A 19,936-nucleotide genomic window follows, 5' to 3' on the forward strand; every position below is an offset into this window, starting at 1 on the left:
CAAGCGGAGTTCCCCAGGGGTCGGTCCTGGGGCCGGTTTTGTTCAACATCTTTATTAATGATCTGGAGGATGGGGTAGATTGTACCCTCAGCAAGTTTGCGGATGACACTAAGCTGGGGGGAGTGGTAGATACCCTGGAGGGTAGGGATAGGATACAGAGTGACCTAAACAAACTGGAGGATTGGGCCAAAAGAAACCTAATGAGGTTCAACAAGGACAAGTGCAGAGTCCTCCACTTGGGAAGGAAGAATCCCATGCACAGCTATAGACTGGGGACCGACGAGCTTGGCAGCAGCTCTGCAGAAAAGGACCTGGGGGTAACGGTGGATAAAAAGCTGGATATGAGTCAGCAGTGTGCCCTGGTTGTCAAGAAGGCTAATGGCATATTGGGCTGCATTAGGAGGGGCATTGCCAGCAGGTCACGGGAAGTGATTATTCCCCTCTATTCGGCATTGGTGAGGCTGCATTTAGAATATTGTGTCCAGTTTTGGGCCCCCCACTGCAAAAAGGATGTGGACAAGTTAGAGAGAGTGCAGCGGAGGGCAACCAAAATGATTAGGGGGCTGGAGCACAGGACTTATGAGGAGAGGCTGAGGGAACTGGGCTTGTTTAGTCTGCAAAAGAGAAGAATGAGGGGGAATTTGATAGCAGCCTTTAACTACCTGAAAGGGGGTTCCAGGGAGGATGGGGCTAGGCTGTTCTCAGTGGTGGCAGATGACAGAACAAGGAGCAACAGTCTCAAGTTGCAGGGCGGGAGGTCTAGGTTGGACATTAGGAAAAAGTTTTTTACTAGGAGGGTGGTGAAGCACTGGAATGGGTTACCTAGGGAGGTGGTGGAATCTCCATCCTTAGAGGTTTTTAAGCTGCGGCTTGACAAAGCCCTGGTTGGGATGATATAGCTGAGGTTAGTCCTGCTTTGAGCAGGGGGTTGGACTAGATGACCTCCTGAGGTCCCTTCCAACTCTAATATTCTATGATTCTATGATTCTATGATTCTGAGGGGTGTACCCTTCAGAGACCTGGCTCCTTCAGTGACTCTGATAACGGACGCCTCAGACATGAGATGGAGGGCCCACATCAGCAAAGACCTGAGCACCCAGGTGCTCTGGTCACCAGACGAAAGGGCTCTCCATATCAATGTCAGGGAGCTCAGAGCAGTCCGCTTGGCATGCAAGGTCTTCCACAGGTTTCTGAGGGGCAGGATGGTTCAGGTCCTCACGGACAACACGGTGGCCATGTTCTATGTGAACAGGCGGGGGGAGGCACGCTCCTTGGCTCTGTGCCAGGAGGCTACTCGACTTTGGGACTTTGCTGTGAGGCACGACTTCCACATTTCTGCCTCTCACCTCCCGGGGGTCAGGAACGACGAGGCGGACCGCCTCAGCAGGTTGTTCTTACCCCGCCACGACTGGTCACTGCACCCGAGGTGGTGAATTCAATTTTCCGAAAGTGGGGGGTTCCCCAACTGGACCTGTTCGCATTGTCCTGGAACAGGAAGTGCCCGAGGTTCTGCTCCGAGGTCGCGAGCCGGGCTCCCTCTCCGACGCGTTCCTGCTAGACTGGACGGGGACCCTCACGTATGTGTTTCCCCCCATTCCACTGCTGCCCAAAGTCCTCTTGAAGATCAAGAGGGACAGAGCGGACATCATACTGATTGCGCCAGCTTGGCCGAGGCAGTATAGCATGCTGCTCGACCTGTCCATCAACACGCCGATCCCGTTCCCAAGATGCTACGACCTGCTCTCCCAGGACCAGGGTCGCCTGCTCCACCCGGACCTGGACTCCCTCCACCTGACAGCATGGAGAGTCTCTGGCTGACGGAGGGGGAGAGAGCCTGCTCCATACAGGTCCAGCAGGTTCTGCTGGGTAGCAGAAAACCTTCCACTCAGGTGGTGTACTGGGCCAAGTGGAAGCGTTTTACCTGTTGGGCGGAGTCCCGGGGTATCCCACCGAGCTGTTCGCCCATACAGGCGATTTTGGAATACCTGCTCCATCTAAAGCTCCAGGGCCTGACACTGGCCTCCCTCAGGGTACACCTGGCGGCCATCTCGGCCTTCCACCAGCCAATGGAAGGGCGATCCCTGTTCTCCCACCCAATGTCGGTCAAGTTCCTCAAGGGGGTGGAGAGGCTGTATCCGCAGGTCCGTGACCCGGTGCCTCCCTGGGATTTGAACCTGGTCCTCGCCACGTTGACAGGACCCCCCTTCGAGCCCATGGCTACATGCCCGCTGCTCATCCTCTCTTGGAAGGTAGCCTTCCTAGTGGCCATTACATTGGCTAGGAGGGTCTCCGAGATAAGAGCATTGTCCTCGGAGCCCCCCTACACAGTCTTCTATAAGGATAAGATCTGACTGAGACCCCACACGGCATTCCTGCCTAAGGTGGTGTCTCAGTTTCACTTTAACCAGGATATCTTCCTCCCCGTGTTCTTTCCTAAACCACACGGTTTGAAGAAGGAGCAGAGATGGCATTCGCTGGACGTCAGACGAACCTTGGCCTTCTACATCAAGTGGACCAGGCTGTTCCGGAAGTCAATGCAGCTGTTCGTGACAGTGGCGGACCAGATGAAAGACTCACCTGTCTCCACCCAGCGCATCTCCACCTAGATCACTGCCTGTATCAGGTCCTGTTACGAGCGGGCGAAAGTGCCACTTCCAGGAGCTGTGACAGCACACTCAACCAGAGCCCAGGCCTCATCGGCGGCCTTCCTGGGAAGCAGGGCAGTGACTTGGTCATCGGTCCACACCTTCACGTCCCACTACGCCATAGTGCAGCAGGCGAGAGAGGACGCGGGCTTCTGCAGGGCCGTGCTCATGAGAGCAGCTCACCTTTGACTCCTACCAATCTCCAAGGTATGGCTATTTAATCACCTATATTGGAATGGATGTGAGCAATCACTCGAAGAGAGAAAACAAGGTTACTTACCAGTAACTGTTGTTCTTCAAGATGTGTTGCTCATATCCATTCCACACCCACCCTCCGTCCCCACTGTTGGAGTTGGCAGAAAGAAGGGACTGAGGGCCCGCAGGGTCGGCAGCGCCCTATGTACCACGGCATGAGCGCGGCACTCCAGGGAGTGCCTGAGCCGACCCTACAGGGCTTGCTAAGGGAAAAACGTTCTGGGAATTTGTGCACAGGGCACGCACACACCTATATTGGAATGGATATGAGCAACACATCTCGAAGAACAACAGTTACTGCTAAGTAACCTTGTTTTTTCATGATCCTATTGGGTTCCATCTCAACAAGTTTTGGATCGTCCTCCTTATGGATGGAGAAGTGACATTTCATCTGTTAAGGATCTAGTGGCTCAACAATTCTCATATCCAGTTCCTCTGGATCCATCAGTAGTCAAGATAATGGTAACAGGTACTCTGTCTGAAGAAGAGGCTCCTTTTCTTTGAATAGTAGCAAATGGATACTGACTTTGATCCAGGTTTGTCAGCTGATGAGCATATGAGTGTGGCTTTGGCATCCTCCCTTCTGAGGATGCTTTGCAATTTCATGACTTTATGAATCTCATAGTAGCCACATTGAACTTACCTTCGGTCACAATGGAGGAAACTCCCTTCCAGCATTTGACATTCTTGAAATTACCTCCATAAATATGAGGTTGCTTCCTATTTTGGATGGTTTCTTGCAGTCTACTAAAGCTATTTGGTCAGCTCCTTGTTTCTTTTAGCCTGTTTCCAAGAAAACAGACAATCTGTATCAGATTCTGCAGGAAGTTTTCTCTTATTTTCCCACCCATCTTGTACCAAATTCACTGGTGGTGGCTGATGCCAATAATATGTTTATGGTCTGGCCCAATTCACTCTACCCCTGTGAATAAAGAGGGAAGGAAGATTGATGCGCTTGGGAGAAAGGTTTTCTTTTCCTGTTCTCTGGGAATTAAAAAGACTAATTACCAGGCAGTGAAAGCCCTTTATCATTTCCATCTGTGGGAAAGAGTGGCATTCTTTATTCAAGAGTTGCCAGAGCATAAAAGAAGACTGCCACATTCTGTCCTTCTGTATGAATAACGTTAGCCAAAGCATGCCCTCAGGGCATCACTTGATGCTTCAGATTCTTCAGCCAGACCTTTGGCATCCACAGTCTCCTTGACAAGGCACACTGAGCTCCATTCATCTTCCTTGGCTGCTGACGTCAAATTTCAAAGTGGAAGGCCTCCGCTTAAAGGGGGATATTTTTTTCAGCAATAAAACTAACAAATTGTTAGAGAGATTAAAAGAAACTAGATCCACTGCTCATTCTTTCAGTCTCTATCCTTTGGTCAGAGTGAGTCCTTCTACTCCTTCTTTTCAAAATGGAGGCAATATTATCCTTAATCACCTAATTATTTTTCCTCTAACCAGAGGTGTCACAACAGCAAACTCTGTCTTCAGTCCATACCCAGCATAAGAAGGTATCTTTCTAATTTTGACCTAAAATGAAGCAATCAACTCTTTTCTTTGTTTTCAGGAAACACTAGACCTCATATTTGATGTGAGGATTGAAAGTTATTGACCAATCAGCAAGGAGCAATCTCTTTTATTTGGAGACAGACTAGCCCAGTTCTTCTTCGAGTGATGGTCCCTATATGGATTCCATTGTGGATGTGCATGTGCACCATGCACCAGAGCTAGAGCTGTTGAAAGCAGTGTCCGTCAACCTGCGTGCACGCCTCACGTCGCACACGTGGTGTGTCCGAGGTCTTATGTGTCCATGTGGGTTGACACCCCCTCAGTTTCCTCTGGCTAGAGTTAGAACATCTTCTCCTTAGATCTGCGTAGCAATTAAAATAGTTAGTAATTGTTAGTAATTAATTTTAGCATAGTAAAAAAAAAGTAGAAGTTAAAAGTTAGAATTAGATACATTTCCAAGGCTTTTCCCCCCTCTGTTTGTGTGGGGGAGCATGCCAAAGTAAGCGGTCTTTAAGAACTGCTTCACATGCCCTTGGTCCTTCTCAGTAAGCAACAAGCACCAGCGCTGCTTATACTGTTTGGGGGAATCCCATATAATTTCACGGTGCTCTATCTGCCGCTCCTTCCCATTGAGAACACGAGCAGCGAGGCAGTTTAGCCTTTGAAAATTCCTTATGGAAGAAGCTATGTGTCCGTGTGTGCACCAGGAGGTGGTACTGGCGGACTCGCTGGAGTGCCCATCCAAACTGGTGACTCCAGTGCCACCAGCCGCACCGGTACCAGCTGCATTGTCAACACTGGCCAAAACACATATGAAAAGACATGGCCACAGGGATAAGAGCGGATCCCCAAGAGGGAGCACCTCTAAATGCTGTGTTCCCTCCCTGAGCCACGATCAGCCAGATGAGAATTTGCAAGTGGATTTGATGGCCCCAGTGCCCAAAAGGGCTAAGGCAGACAAGAAAATGAAGCATGTTGTCAGCCCAACCCCCTCTGAAGCCCTTATGGACTACAGACCATCAATCAGTCTACTGGACTGGTACCCTGCAGTCTGGGCTGCCTGTCACTGTTGACTCCCACGGCAGAACTCCTATAACCGATGGAGGGCTCTGCTCACAAGGAGACTCAGGACGCCAGAGAGCCCCCATCTCTGGCTGATGATTCAGTATTGTCGCACCACTAATTGGTACCACCATACTTTACTATTCCAATGGTACCGCTGGCTCCACAGCCACAGCTGGTCCCATGACCTCTACTGCTGTCACAATTCCCGCAGGCTCCATCAGATCCGCATGCACCAACAGCACCACCATTACTGGAACCATTGGAATCTGACCTGTCATCTGAACCAAAGCAGGATTTCTCCCCAGAACACAGGCCATGACAATACTATGCACCCCTACAAATGCCACCATAACAACAATGGTTTAGATATTCACAGGGTCCACATACAAGCTCGGACAGATCCCATTGGCAGGGATGAGATCCTTATTACAACCAGGCAACAACCTCTCATCTGTCTTCAGTATATACCGCACTGTCAGTATTTGGAGAACACACAGGGGCCACTGCACCACCGGTATCACCGGGTCCATCAGGACTGATGGATCCACTGCCCTCTATGGGAGCTTTGTCGTCACCAGCCGACGACATCATTCTGCCATCCGCATATCCCCCAGATCATCATGGCCAATATTAGGAGCTCCTTACATATATGGCAACAACCCTGAAATTGCCAGCTCAGAACGCCCTCACCACTCCCCAGCCACCTCGCGTGCGACCTCTACTGCACACCAACATCCAAGACAACTATTTTGACTCTCAATAGGAGAACTGTGAACCCCTCCCCAGCCCGACTTCAGCCCCGCCCCATTCGATTTGAAGGCCCTCTTGCTCCCTTTTACAACAACTGGAGCAGGATTACCACTGACCTATGGGTACTAGACAGTGTACAACAAAGCTACTCCAGAGTGCCACACTTTCTTGCCCTGCCACCCACCATGAGCCACTAAGGGGGATGCAAATCAAATCCATTTCCTGTGCCAGGAGATTCTAGCATTGTTCCAAAAAGGGGCCATAGAGCGAGTCCCCTCCTGCTACAGGAACCATGGGTTCTACTCCCCTTACTTCCTCATCCCAGAGAACGGGGGAGATCTCAGACCCATTCCGGACTTATGCTCAACGAATTTATCTGCAAAGTCCGCTTTTGAATGGTAACAATACCACAAATCACCCTCTCCCTCAATCGTGGGGTTCATGGCTCTCAATATGAAAGATTCCTGTTTTCATGTGGACATCCACCCAGCCCACTGCAAATTCCTCAGCTTCCAAGTTGGGCAATCACACTATCCGTTCCGTGTTCTCCCTTTTGGGATAGCTACTGCACTGCAGGTATTCACAAAAGTGTTTGCAGTCGGGGCAGCATCCATACAATGACGGGGCCACTTCCTGTTCTTCTTTGAGTGCTTGCTCATGTTGATTCCATTCTAGGTGTGTGTGCGCCTCCATGCACTCACCAGAACTTTTTTAGCAGTATCTGTAGGACCGGCTCTGGAGCCCTGTGGAGCCCCGCGCACATGCCACGATATCTGAGGTGCTGCTGGCCCTGCGCCCCGTCAGTTCCTTCTTTCCACCACTGACGGTTGCTGGAACTTTGCATTCTTGCTTGCTACCACAAGCGCTACAGTTCCCCTGTTTCTTATAGTCATTTTATTAGGTTAATTAGGTTAGAGTAGTTGTTTTGTTAGTAAGTAGTGTAAATAGTTAGTGTTAAGAGTTAGACCTGCTAGGGACCTCCGCTCGGGAGCGGAGCATGCCCCGGTCTCTGGGCTTCAAGCCCTGCATAGTTTGCAACAAACCCTTCCTGCTCAGCGACCCCCACAACAGTTGCTTAAAGTGTCTGGGGGAATCACACAGGAAGGATAAGTGCAGGATTTGAAAGGGCTTCACGCTGAGAACTCAAAAAAAGAGGAAGATCTGCCTGAAGGCCCTACTAATGAAAGTGGCACTGAGACCGGCCTCGGAACTGCCCCGTTCCGTCTCGGTACTGAGTACATCATTGGTGCAGAGTGCCTCACCGACACCAGAGACACTGTGGCACCATCCTTCTTCTCCACCAAAGAAGAGACAGAAGAAGCAGTGCCATGATATGGACTGCTCCCCCACACTGAAGAAGGACTCATCCTTCCGGGCTCCAAGCTCTCCGAGGTAACCACCCCCGACTCCTGGGAGTGGAAGGGCCCCTCCAGCTCACGGTGCCATCAACATTGGAGGCACTTGAAGCAATGAGAGACCTGATGGCTCTCCTCTTGTCGCCCACTCCTAAGCCTACCCCAGCGCTGGGAAGAGAGAAGGCTCCGATATCGAAGGGGAAGCCCATGATGGGACCCCCTCATTGGCTGCACCGATCACCTAAGCCTTGAAGTGCATTGCCTCGGACCTGATCTCTGTGGAGAAGATCTCTACCATCTAGACGCTGATCTCTAGGGTCACAATCCCTGTCACTGGCACTGGGTCGATCCCTGCGACTGAGCACTACCATCCAAGGTCTCTGGGATGGAGATGGTCTCCAGTGAGGGAATGCAGCCGATCTTGGTCTCTGGCATGGAGGAGCTCGGTGCGACGCTGAACCTGCTCTCCAACACCAAGGTCTCTGGCGGTGAAGTGGTGCCATTCCTGGTCCCCAGCATCGATAGACTCTCCTGCGACCGTATGGCATCAAAGCGGTCACCGTTGCCAAGAGACTCTCCTAGAGACAGTCGGCACCGTCATGGATCCCTGGCGCCGGGACACTCTTCCACTTCCCGGCATGGGTCCCTGCGGCACCAGGTTGGGCAGTCCCGCCGCCGGTCCCCGGCGTTCCGTTCCCTGATGCCATATGATGCGCGTCATCGTTCCTTGGTCCATCATGGGTCTAAAGGGTCAAGACACCGATCCCCGTCTCCTAGACAACGCCATGTGATGCCCCAGGACAGCCAGAGGGAGTCAGCAGGAGTCCCCCTGTGGTCCTCAGCAAGCAAGTCTTACTTCTCTGGAGAGGACAGACCTGTTGCCCACTCCAGCCATTGCCGCATCCCAAGGACCCAAGATCAAGGCTCAGGACCCTCAACATTGGGTTGGCCCCAGGGTTGATGTCCTGCACAATGGCCATATTGGAACCCATGGGGGTTCCCCATGGTGCCGGGACCATACTCCTACCAGTCAGAAAAACAGCCAGTGGCCCCAGTGGCTCCAGAGAAGGGTTGGGACTCAGTGCCAGAAGCAGGCTCTGACCCCCAGGAGGGGATATCAACATCAGTTCCCCTGCTGCAGAAATATATCATCGCCCCCCTCCCGCCCCGGTACCAGTGCAGTCGTCCTTTTCATCCCCAGACGGGACAGTCACGGCAAGCCCATCTGTCCCATTGGACAGGCCCATTTGTCCCATTGGACGATTTTAGAGCACACCAAGAGCTTAAATCCATATTCTATGTCAGGAGATAGTGAGACTTTGAAAGAGTTTTATTCATCTTCCCATTACCCACATGTTTACCTTCCAGGCAAGCTAAAATGCCTTAATAGGCTATCTGAACATAAATGTTGTGTTCTACGTAAGTGGCATCTGAAGGATTTCATAACTGAAACCATGTTTAACAAGAGGAGAACGTCTCAGATATGTTTGTTTGCAACCATGAAAAGCAGTAAAAGCCAGTAGTTTCTTTTGCAGATGTAAGCGGAATGTTGGCCACTTACTGAAACTGAGTGGGTTTTTTTGGTTGGCCATCTCCCAGTACCAAAGAAAGGGGAAGGGTCGATGAGAAATCAGGACCCTGAGACTGATAGTCCCCGTGATCAATGGGCAGAGGCCAATGTCCAGGTCAACCTGATTGACACGGTGGACAGGCCAATGAGGGATTCACGAGGCCAGGGGTGTCCCGTCTTCCATGTGAGCTGGAGCTGCCTGGGCAGAGCAGGTTCAGCTAAGGAAAAAAGCAGCACCCAAAGCCACAGCAGCCAGAGCCAGAAGGACCAGAGAAGCAGCCTTTGAAGTTGAGCTGAGCAGATCCACAGCAGCCGGAGCCAGAGAAGCTGCCCAGGAAGCAGAGCTGTGCTGGGAGCAGAACCAGAGCAGCAGCGAGAGGGGGCCAGAGGAAAAGTCCTCAGAGCTGAGCTTGAGGCAAAGCAGTGGCTATATTGAGACAGAGTGGAGCTGAGGCTGGAGCCGTCTGGAGCTGAGTGTGCTGAGCAGCTGGGGAGAGCAAGAGGGACCCTGGGCAGAGAGTCCAGTGCATGGAGACGCCACCAGCCAAGAGGTCTTGCAGGTTAGACTTGGAGGGTGATCATGACCCCAACAGGGGGCCAATGCTGGGAAGAAGGGTCCTGCCACCTAGGACCTGCGGGTATGTGATGACTGCCAGAGGAAGTGTCTGACCCATGGCACCTCTGCAGCACAGCCAAGGCCTGGGAAGGAGGCTTGGGACACATGAAAAACAAACTGTGAACTTCCCTTACATCCCAGAAATGCTATGTGTGGTGTCCATATTCATACAGGACAGCATTAGGTGTTTTACTTTAATCTTCCCATTTTTTCCTCATTTTTTTATTGATTACTGTTTAATAAACTGTATTTGCTTTAATTTGAATTGTATGCAATGATCAACGGGTCAGGGAAGTGTCCATTGTGGAGAGAATACCCCAGAGTGGGGACACCCTAGACCTTGTCCTAAGTGACCACAACAAGATTGGAGGTCAAGCCCCCCCAGGAATCTGGGCTACAGGGTTACAAGAATCCTGCCACACAGGAGTCCTTGAGATCAGGCAGGCTTCTGGGTAAAGGGAGTGGGAGCAAGGGCTCAGATCCTTTTGCTAACCAATTTCACTAGGGTAATGTGTAATCCAGGAAAGTTCCTCATAATAGTGGGACCATTCCCCCACTTACACAGAGGACCAAAAAAAATTGATTTCCTGACAGATGCTTTCTTCTAGGATTGAAGGAGGACTTTATTTGTTTCTTCTGATATCACTGATTCTCAGCATTTTCAGAAAGAAAAGATGTGGCAAGATCCAGTTTTGCACATCAAGTGTGGTACTTGACTCTCCTGGAGTTTGTTGTAGAGTCACCATTTCATCTTTCAGATCTTGTAGATCCCTTTTTCTGGAAGCAAGATCAAATCTTCCCTCTGGATTTGAACTTTTTGTAAAAAGCTGTTTAGAACACAGAACCTTAAAACAGGTTTGGACTGTGTTTGTTTCCTGGAGATTCAGTAGATTTTTTGCAGTCATAAATCCTTTACTGTGGAAATTTAAGTAGCTAAATGGAAGAGACTTACACACAGGGCTAAAAAAAAAAAAGAGCTATTCCATTTGTCTTATTCTGGCGTACATGCTATCTTCCAAAGAAGCCTGAAGTTTTGGTAGTAAATTGTTTGAGATTCACGTGGCAGCCATACCAATATACCAAGTCTCTATGCAAATATTGTTTGTCCATTTTCCAAGACATAGCCTTGGTCACAGATATGTATTATTTTATAACAAATCAGAGGAGGGAGTGCTGATAAAAAGTAGGATGTCATCTTAGGTATTAAAAGATTGTATATAGATTTGAGCCTTTGGCTTTGTTTATTCATGTAGAAACCATTAGCCGGTCACCCCCAATTGATCATTGGGGTGTGGTATTCTGTGCCTATGCTGAAATACACCCATTTCTTGGATCTGAACTCGGAGTTAGCAGTGGTTTTCTCTGCTACAACAAGCAGTGGTTATCTTATTTGTTAGGCTCGTAAGGCAATCTATGAGGCTGGTTGGTGATACTAAAAGATCCATACACCACTAGTTGCATCTTTTCTTAAGTAAGACTTTGTGAACCTTTCAGAGCAGAGATTTACTCTTAGTATGTGTGCAGTAAACAGCACAATTCTCCTGATTCAGCCTCTTGGTGCTACACTATATTATAATAATAATTAAAAAAAATCATAGTAAACAACCAAGCTAATGGATTCTCCATTTGTACTTTTACAGACTGCTTCTTATACTATATTTCATTGAAGTCAATATCCCTAATGGCCAAAACTTGGGTCAGCAATTAGTGGATTCAAGACCTTGTCACTGAACCTCTATGCACAGAGCCCTGTAAAGTAGAGGTGTTTTATACTAGCACCCCAAACTCTTACCATTAGTGATCTCTGAGTTTCACCAAAATCAGTTCATAAGCTTGCCTCTATTTTTCCCTACCCACTCTTTTTACCGGTGGAAGCTAAACAATATATCTTCAATGTCAAGAGAACTTTTGGCTATTATTTGCAAAGGACTGAGATCTTGAAAAAGACAGCAGAGCAAAGATTTTCAAGTGACTAGTAATTTTGGGTTACTTCTATTTTAGGGTGCCCAACTTGATCCACTTTAAAGCCACCTGATTTTCAGAAAGTTCTGAGCCCCAATCTCTGAAAATCAGGAACCTTTAAGGAGCCTCAATTTGGGTACCCAAAAGAACTAGCCACTTGAAAATCTTGGTCTATTTGTAAAATATAGAAGTAGTTGCGGGGGTTGAGACATTTTCTGCATGTTTCAGTAGATAAGTTTGTGTATACAAATGTGTTATGAGCATAAGCATTAATCTTTTGACTTGGCTCTCAGATCAGAAGACTAAACTGGGAGAATAGCTTTGTAATCTTTGTTTTCTCAGACCCATCCTCTTGGAGGGCTGCTACTAGAAGTTAATCTCCCAAGAGTGGAAATCTGTATTGTCAGTACTTAAGCTTTCATTCTCTTCTTATTTTTTATTTTACCTTACTATTTTGAGCAGATTATCAGTACAAAGCCTCATTTTCCACCTTCCTTCCCTAGTTTCTTCAGACTGCACTTTAGATTCTGTGTATATGGCAGGAACCAAAGGGGTTGTAATCACAGCTTCTTATATAAGCTTACTAGGAACACTTAGTGTTGGAAGAGAGCATATTTATAGCCCCAGTAGTCATGGTCTTTCAGAGGGTTCTAACTTTGACCTTGAATGTGCAGGGGGCTCCAAGAGTGTGGATCTATCCTGACCATCTATTCAAAAGAACTGCAGTTTATTCATAAGTAACTTCCCCCCTACCCCTCTTTCTTGTCTGTTCTTTTTATGTATTATTGCCTAGTTGCTGTGGTGATAAGTACTTTGCAAGCCATTAAACAAGTAAAATAAATTAGTACTTGAAGATGATACTCGGCAAAATTACTTAGAAAACACCATGTGCATATGTGTTTATGTGTGTTCAGGTTCTTTATAAACATTTGCTAAATTTCAAGCAATTGAAGTTAGAGATTGAAAAAAACTATTATGTTGCCTAGTTTATCTCCCTGCCAGTATAGGATAAAGTGTTTATCACTTCACCAAAATTTTGAACAGATCTCTAGTAAACAATATTATATGTTTTTTAAGACAAATTAAAATGTAGTAATTTGACAGTATTTGATTTACAGTAACCTTCCTTTTGATTTAATAGTTACAGGCATTTGATAATTTTTTTGCCAAAGACGGAAGTAGAACTTTGAAATTCTTATATCAAGAAGGAGAAGCTCCAGGAGTAGGTAAATGCTATTGATATTTAACAATATTTTTAAAGGTGGGGCTGGTTGCACTGCCTGTTGTTAAGGAGTCTTTTATAAGACCCTATTTTAGTTGTTTATAACTTTGCCCAACTTTAACCATTTGGGCCGAAATTTTCATGTTGTGTATCTGCCTCAGGCTGAATTGTTTTGGAAACTATCAGCCAAAACAGTTCAGTTGTTTTTGAGAATGAGGATTGGGAACAATACATTTTTACAATGTTAAAAAAAATCTGGTGACTTGATATTTGCTGTTCCTCTGAAAATCTGTCCAAAGTTGGCCAAATCTTTGCAAAATCTCTGTTTGCACATGCTCAGTAAAGACTTCTTAAAGTTTATCAGCTGAAATTTCCATGTGTTCTATGTATATGCTCCATCCCCTCAAAGCAGCATTATATCCAAAGAGCAACTGAGCATGCTTCATCCCTTCACATATCCTGTGCATGACTGTACTGTTCATGCAACATCTCCACAGAGTATCTGAGTATGCTGCAGCCCAGAGCAACACAGGCAAAATTGCTTCCCCTGTAATTGCTGCTTTGGTCTTGGGTGGGCCTAGGCACTGGAACTGAGATCAGGGGGATTGTCTCTTCTTTGCTTTCAATGACACATTTGTGCTGGTGCCCAGGTCTGATATGAATGCAGAGGTGATGAGTCAGGCCAGTGGGAAGGGAAAGAAGTGAATTGTGAAAAAGGAGCAAGATGAGACTCCTGTGACTGGGAGTTGTTGTGTGAGGGATGGGTTGAGCAAGGTGAAAGGGACTGCAAGACAGGAATGGGGAAAACAGTTGGAGAAGAGAAGGAAAAAACTAGAGGTTGGAAGGAAGGGGATATAAGGAGCGGGGAATTGGGAGTAGGTGGAGATACTGGGACTTGGGTGGAGAGCCCACAGGATGAGACTAGGACTGACTGTGGAAGGAGACTGGAACTACTGTGTGAAGTCTGAGGAGTGGAGACTGAAACTGAGTAGGCAGGAAGAATGGGATGGGGACAAGGAGCCAAGGTGGGGAAGAGACAGGCTTCGGACAGATTGAAGGGCCTGGTTCAAAAGCAGACATAGCTGGAGAAAATCAACAGAAGGGTCTTTGACCTGTAGACACTCCCTTCCAAATCCTGGAATGGAACCTAAGATTTCTGAGTCTCACCATTTTTCTGCTGTCAACAAATATCTGTGAAACCCACTGGGAAAGTGTTCTTTATCCCCTTCTACTGCTGGTCTGCATAGACTCAGAGGATGATAACTTATTACTTCTGTCTGTTCCTCAGTATGCTCAAATGGCAGAAGTTTTGTGTGGTGGATCTAAAGATTCCAGCTCTACTGATGACCCATGTGGGTGTCAGTATGATTGTTTTTTCAGTTTGCTTTTTAAAAAAACTAGAATATTACACACAAATGATATTAAATGAACATTAAAGTTGCAAAGTCAAGCTCTCAAAAGTTAGGAAATACCAGCGTTAAGGTCACCTTGTGTGTATGCTTTATGTTTAGAGGTGGTCAGGAATTTTTCACCAAAATGGTGTTTCATTGGAAATTGGTGAATTGTTGCAATGAAACTGCTTGTGGAAACATACTAAGTTTGATGAAAATTTCTTTGGGAAAGGTTTTTAACATTCAGGATGGAATTTCTAGTCAGAACCAGAGACAGACTCCAGAATAGCATGGGGGTAAAGGCACTTACCTGGGAAGTTATTTGAAGTAGGGAGTAGAATCCAGATTTCACTTATACCAGGGGAGTACCATAGAGTCAGTATGGGGCCCACTTAATAATTTAGACAAAGTGGAGCAACTCCAATGGGCAAGACTGAGCGAGGTGCCCCTCTTCCCTCCCCTAAATGCAAGAATAGCCAATAGTCTGGTGGCTAGGATACTCACCTGCAAAGTAGGTTCAAATTCCTGCTCCAAATCTGGCAAAGCAGATTTGAATCTAGGTCTCCCACATCCTAGGTCAGTGCCTTCACCACAAGGCTATTCTGGGGTGGGTCTCTTTTTCTGTTTTTTCAAAGGAAAAACTTGGAAAGGTCTCAGTTTTGTCCTGGTATGGAATAAGAAAAAATTCTGAATTTGCAAAAATATTTACATGTTTAATTACATGATCACATACTATTTTTTCCACAAGTTCTCTGCCTTACTCAGTTCACTCAGTGAACCTGCTGTGTGAATGAGTCAAGGTTTTGTAGGGAAGATGCTATTGTCAGTTGGACTCTTGCCTCATTGTTGCAAAAGTTGAAATGTGTGCAGTGAATGAGGCAGGGGATTGCAAGAAGACAAAGGAGGGGGACATGGCTAAAGCAGTTAACTGCTATCCTGGAGAACTGGATTCTATCTTTGCCCATGCCAGAGCTCCAGTGTCATAGAGTCATAAAATTTAATGCCACTTTTCAGATATCAGGATATATAGGATCTCTGTGTATGTCTCTAAAATACCACCCTCAGACTTCTGCGAGGAATTGCTTCAGGCTCCTGGATCACATGGTGACACATACATGTCACTATGACACTAGGCTTCATTTCAGAGTTTTGAAGGCATGGCTCAGGCTAATCTGTCTTCCTCAGATTCCCAATCTAGACAAACCAGTATGCATCATCGACAGGATGATATCTCCAACCTGGTGGATGAGCCAAGACAACCTGTGCAGGGGAGTTCCCATCTCTCCTTCTTTCCCTCCTGTGGCTTTGGTAACAGAAGCTGCACTGGGGTGGGGAAGCACACTTGGGCAATCTTCAGGCTCAAGGTTTGTGGACTGTCCATGAAACCAGAATGCATGTAAACATTCTCAAATTGCATGCAATATTCCTTGGATGTCAGCAGTTCCTGCCTCACATTCAGGGCAAAACTGTCTAGGTGCTCAGTGTCATATGCAGTGTTGTTGTAGCTGTGTCAATCCCAGGATATTAGAGAGATGAGGTGGATGAAGTAATATCTTTTATTGAACCAACTTCTGTTGGTGAGAGAGACAAGCTTTCAAGCTTACACTGGGCTCTTCTTCTTCCAGTACAAAGTTCTACCTTTTGGTCTATCAGCGGCACCATGAGTTCTATCTTTGAGTGATTGCTCATATGCATTCCAATATAGGTGTGTGCGCGCCCCGTGCACAGATTCCTGGAACTTTTTTCCCTAGCAAGCCCTGCAGGGCCAGCTCAGGTGCCCCCTGGAGTGCTGCACTCATGTCGCGGTATAAAGGGCGCTGCTGGCCCCGCGGGTCCCCAGTTCCTTCTTTCCACCAGTGACGGTTGCTGGAACTATTGTCTCTTGCTGCCTGCAAGTAGCATTCGTACCCTAGCTTGTTTATTGACTGTTCTTTTAAGATTTAGTGTTAAGTAGTTGTTGATAGTTGTTAATAGTTAAGTGTTAGAGATAAGTACCCCTAACGGGGTTCCTTTCCTTGGAGCCATGACGGGCTCTTCAGGCTTTAAGAACTGCAATCTCTGTGCTAAAGCCTTCCCGGTCAGCAACCCACACGACCGCTGCCTCCGGTGTCTCGGGGAGCAACATAGATGAGACAAGTGCTGGATCTATAAGTCCTTCAAGCCTCGGACTCAAAAAGAAAGAGACGCTAGGCTGAAGGCTATTTTGATGGAGTCAGCGCTCCGACCAGCATCCGAGCCATCTCGATCACCGTCGGCACCGAATGTGTCGTCGGTGCGGAGCGCCCCTCCACCGGCACTGTCCTCGGCACCGACCCTGGCACTGAAGGTGCCAAAGAAGACGGCACGGTCCCTGACCGCACCTAAGGACTCCTCCCTGCTACCGCAGCAAGGAGTGAGTAAGGAGACACCCCAGCCACGGGCCGTGGAGATCACTCCGGCCCCGGTGTCTCCACACGGGTTGCCTCCCCTGACTTCTGGGGGTGGGGGAGTGCACCTGCAAGGGCCGTCGATGCCGGAGGCATTTACTGCGGCACGCGCCCTCATGGCCATGCCTACACCTCCGTCCCCCCCTCGGCCGAGGGGCAAGGGACCTGCGTCTCGGGGCAAACCCGCGTTGGGTGGCCCCGGTAGGTGGAGACATTCACAATCTAAGTCTCCATCCAGACGGTCACGGAGGGTGGAGAGCGTCGGCTCCCCTCCGAGCTCCGACTCTAGGTCGTCGAGTGACTCGGCACCGCGGCACCGTGGGCGGTCCCGAGTCCATCGCCGGGGTCGCCAACGATCCAGCTCCGACCCCGGCAAAGGCCGTAGTTCGGGCTCGCAAACTCCGGTGCGGAGCCCGTCCCGGCACCGGTCCCGATCCTTGTCCTGCATATCGAGGGACAGCAGCCCACGATCATCGGCACCGGAAATCCGGGAGTCTCCCTCCATGCTGGCCCCGGACATTGTGTCAGTACCACTGGTGGCACCGATGGGCCCGGCACCAATGGGCCCGGCACCGATGGGCCCGGCACCGACGACTTGGAGGACAGAGTCTCCTCCACATCACTATCACCGGCACCGCTCCCGCTCTAGAGGGGGTAAGCGGCAAAGCAAGTCGTCTTGACGTAGGGGCAGGTCCTCGATATCATCATCTTCCCCGGTCTTGTCCTCCCACCGGCACCGCAGACATCGGCACCGGTCGACATCTTTGTTGTCCAGCCGCTCTCTGCGTCGGAGTGGCAAGCGATGCATGGGAGGTTCTGGAGGCAAACGGGCTACGGTGCAGCAGCCACTACCTTTGCAGGCACTGGGCTGGGGCCAAGGGCCATAGCAATGGCCATATTGGGGACCATGGAATGCTCCCATGGCCCAGGGGTCAGTGTCCCTGCAATCTGCGGTGGCCCCTCCGGTACTCCCACTCTCTAAAACACAAGGGCAGGTCTCAGAGGAGGATTCTGAGCCAGGGGAGGGACCCTCCACTGGACCCATACCTCCATCCTCCTCCTCATCCCCGGATGATGCGGCGGCCAGGGATCACAGGGCTCCCCTGTTTGATTTCCATGCCCATCAGGACCTCCTTAAAAGGGCAGCTGAGAACTTGGGCGTGGAGTTTAAGCTCATGTCTGAGGAGGAGGACCCCCTCTTTGGGCCCTCAAGGTCTGTGGGGCCATCAAGGGCAACCCTACCAGTCCATGACAGGGTCATGAAGATCGCCAGGAACCTCTGGCAGACCCCTTCCTCCCTACCTTCCACATCCAAGGGGGTAGAGAAAAAATACTATGTCTCCAAGGAACCCTTTGAGTTTCTATACAACCACCCTGCGCCAGGCTCTTTGGTGATTGATGCGGCCAATCAAAGAGACCGCCAAGGGAACCAGGGGAATACTCCCAAAGACAAGGAAGGCCAGAAACTGGATTTATTTGGGAGGAAAATCTACTCTACTGCAGCCTTGCAGTTTAGAGTAGCAAACCACCAGGCCTTGTTAGGCAAATATAACCTAAACCTCTTGGCCTCGATGCAAAGATTTGCAGCCACATTACCGCCTGACCAAGCGGCGGATTTTGCCACGGTGTTGCAGGAGGGGGAGGCAATGGCATCTGCGGCCCTGCAGTCTGCCAGCGATGCGGCGGACATTGCTAGCAGGGCGATGGCTTCCGCTGTCGTCATGTGCCGCTGTTCTTGGCTTCAGGCGTCCGGCCTGTCCCAGGAGGTTCAACAGGCCATACAAGACCTTCCCTTCGACGGCTCAGGGCTCTTTTCGGAGAAAATGGATGAAAAACTGCATGCCCTCAAGGACTCTCGGGCTACCCTGAAGTCCCTCGGGCTGTATACCCCACAGGCCTCAAGACGGCAGTCCCGGCCTCAAGCCCAGAGGCAGCCGCTACCCCCACCAAGGCAGGCTCCCCAACCCGCCCAACAGAGGAGAGGTCGGGAGCGTTATTGTGGGCCCAACAGAGGAGGCCGGCAGGGGTCCTCTGCTGGGGGCCAGCAAGGGCCTTCTAAAGGGGGTAATGCTAATAAACGTTTTTGACCCTGTGCAGGAGGGTAGTACTCTTCCTTCTCCCCGGGATCTTAACCGACCGTTTGCAGATAGGCTCCGTCCCTTCTTTACAGAATGAGAAGCCATTACTACAGATCGGTGGGTCCTAGAGGTGATCGCCAAGGGTTATACGCTCCAACTCACAGTCTTCCCCCCCCGACTCCTCCCCTAGGATGTCCCCCCTCGGGGACCCTGCCCACGTTCAGCTCTTGGTGCAGGAGATTGATTCACTCCTGGAGCTTGGGGCGGTAGAGGAAGTCCCGGTGACCAAGGAAGGTCGGGGATTTTATTCTAGATATTTTTTGATCCCCAAGGCGAAGGGGGGGCTTAGACCCATCTTAGACCTACGTCGTCTGAATAAGTATATCAGACGCATTAAATTCCGCATGGTTTCCCTCGCCACGATCATTCCGGTTTTAGACCCCGTGGACTGGTACGCTGCCCTGGATTTGAAGGACGTGTACTTCCACATCTCTATATTACCTGCCCATAGGAGGTTCTTATGGTTCATGGTAGCCGGGCGACACTACCAGTTTCGGTCCCTACCCTTCGGGCTCTCCTCAGCACTCAGAGTTTTTACTAAATGCATGGCAGTGGTGGTGGCCCACCTGCGTCGCAGTGGGGTACAGGTCTTCCCCTACCTAGATGATTGGTTGATCCAGGGGAAGTTGAGGGCCCACGTGAGAAGTAGTCTAGGTCTCACCTGCGAGACATGCACCAGACTTGGGTTGCTTATTAATGAACAGAAATCCACACTCACTCCAGTACAGCGTATAGATTTTATTGGAGCTACATTGGATGCGGTACAGGCCAGAGCTTTCCACCCGCAGACTCGGTTCGAGGCAATGGCGGCCATTATCTCCGATCTCCACAGGTCCCCCACGACGATGGCCAGACATTGTCTGCAGCTGTTGGGACATATGGCAGCCTCCACGTATGTAGTGAGGCTGGCTCGCCTTAGGCTTAGGCCTCTACAGGCGTGGTTAGCCTTGGTGTATGTGCCAAACAGACATTCTCTAACTAGAGTGGTCATGGTTCCCCCACAGGTGCTGTCCTCCCTCAATTGGTGGAGGGACCCAC

The 19,936-nt window shown here is 49.4% G+C and overlaps 1 protein-coding gene across 1 annotated transcript in view; it reads left to right on the forward strand.

Moving 5' to 3' along the window:
• Positions 1–19,936, forward strand: part of DNAH8 (dynein axonemal heavy chain 8) — a 563,218-nt gene that overhangs the window by 12,533 nt on the left and 530,749 nt on the right. The window contains exon 3 of the mRNA XM_067565373.1: positions 12,863–12,947. Coding sequence (XP_067421474.1) covers positions 12,863–12,947 — 85 coding nt within the window. The remainder of the gene's footprint in view (positions 1–12,862; positions 12,948–19,936) is intronic.

The sequence above is a fragment of the Emydura macquarii genome, unplaced genomic scaffold, assembly GCF_026122565.2.
Source record: "Emydura macquarii macquarii isolate MOO-44397 ecotype Brisbane River unplaced genomic scaffold, CSIRO-AGI_Emac_v2 contig_2676, whole genome shotgun sequence".
Classification (NCBI taxonomy): domain Eukaryota; kingdom Metazoa; phylum Chordata; order Testudines; family Chelidae; genus Emydura; species Emydura macquarii.